Source organism: Emiliania huxleyi (assembly GCF_000372725.1).
Source record: "Emiliania huxleyi CCMP1516 unplaced genomic scaffold EMIHUscaffold_6688, whole genome shotgun sequence".
Lineage (NCBI taxonomy): Eukaryota > Haptophyta > Isochrysidales > Noelaerhabdaceae > Emiliania > Emiliania huxleyi.
Window position 1 is genome coordinate 1 of NW_005196988.1, and position 1425 is coordinate 1425.

Genomic DNA, 1425 nt, shown 5'->3' on the forward strand with positions numbered 1-1425 from the left:
GCGTAGGCGCGCCGGATGGCGAGCACGTTGAAGGTGGGGAAGCCCCACAGCGAGAGCATGTACGCGTCGGCAACCAGCGCAGCGGCTGTCTCCTTCTCGTTCACTCGTCGGAGGAGCTCCTGGTAGGGCTCGCCCCAGCAGAATGCGGCGTCGATCCCTCCGCTGTCCCACAGCTCGAGCATGCGGGCGTTGTCCTCGAAGACGAGGGTGACGTTGCGGAGCTGGAAGAGCTCGATCAGGAAGACCATTCCCTGGTGCGTCGTCGACTCCTTGACCACGCCCACCTTGGTGTTGGCCAAGTCAAAGGGCGTCCTCGGCCCGACGCTCTTTGCGATGAGGCCCTGGTCACCGTGCTTGACGTGGACGATATACGAGGTGGACAGCTCGACACCGCGCGACACCGCCGCCGCCCAAGGCACGGAGCCGAGCACCGCGGCGTCAAGCAGCCCAGAGTCCATCGCAGAGGCGGCAATCATGCCAGAAGGCTGGATCGAGCATGTGAGCGTCTTGTGCAGGCAGAGCGCGTTGAAAGGTTGCGGCTCGGCAAAGATGCCGAGACGGAGGCTCGAGTTCGGGCTGGCGGCTGCGCTGCCGAGCGCAAAGAGCAGCGCAACAGTCATGACATAGGAGTCTCGGCCAGCCAAGGGACTCGAGTGCAGCCAGCGTCCGTCCCCCATTGAAGAATTCTGAGCGCCAGCCTCTCTCACAGCCCCTTGTCAGGAGCAGGAGAGCCCCACCTGTCCCCCTGATCGTCCTTCCAAAATCCTGCTCGTGCAGGTGGGGACCCTGTCCTCCTCCCCCATCCCTCGTCTGGGTTTGTCTGTTTTCTTTCTTTCTTTCTTTACACTGGCACGACAAGCGGTCTCAGACCTACATTCTATATTCCAGAATGGCATTCTTCGAAATAGAATGGGCGCCGCAGCGGCCCGTAGCGGCGCCCCCTGCGTGCCCACGGCCACCCCGGGGCCATGGGACATCCCCCCGGCCATCGGGGATGCTTGGTTCATCCATTACCCCATTTACACGGGCTGTGTTGCGGCGCGACTCGAGACGCGCAGCGCAGCGCAGCGCGCAAACCACAAAACAGATCAGAAGACGGCCGTGGCGACACCCGCTCTCTGAGCGACAGCCCCGCAAAGGGCACTCGCTCGCAGGCAAGGACTACGGGCAGCACAGGCAGCAGCAGAGCTGGCGGTCCGTCTCCCCGCCCGCTTAGCAAGTCGGCCCCAGCGTCACGGCCGGGACGGGCCAGGAGCCGCCCGGCTCGACGAGATCGACGAAGAGGACGAAGACGAGGACGAAGACGAGGAGAGGACTACTCGAACTTGGACGAGGACTCAGGCGAGGCGCAGGACTCGGAGATCGGGCAGGGAAGCGAGGACCATGACTAGGTGACACGAGGAGTAGATGATGTGACACAGGTAG

The 1425-nt window shown here is 63.5% G+C and overlaps 1 protein-coding gene across 1 annotated transcript; it reads right to left on the reverse strand.

Annotated features, from left to right (window-relative positions):
• Nucleotides 1-26: 26 nt before the first annotated feature.
• Nucleotides 27-620, reverse strand: EMIHUDRAFT_124807 (hypothetical protein; the record flags this gene model as incomplete). The annotated part of the gene is made up of 1 exon (XM_005762690.1): nucleotides 27-620. A coding segment is annotated over one exon (594 nt), but the record flags the coding sequence as incomplete, so codon positions are not given.
• Nucleotides 621-1425: the final 805 nt, after the last annotated feature.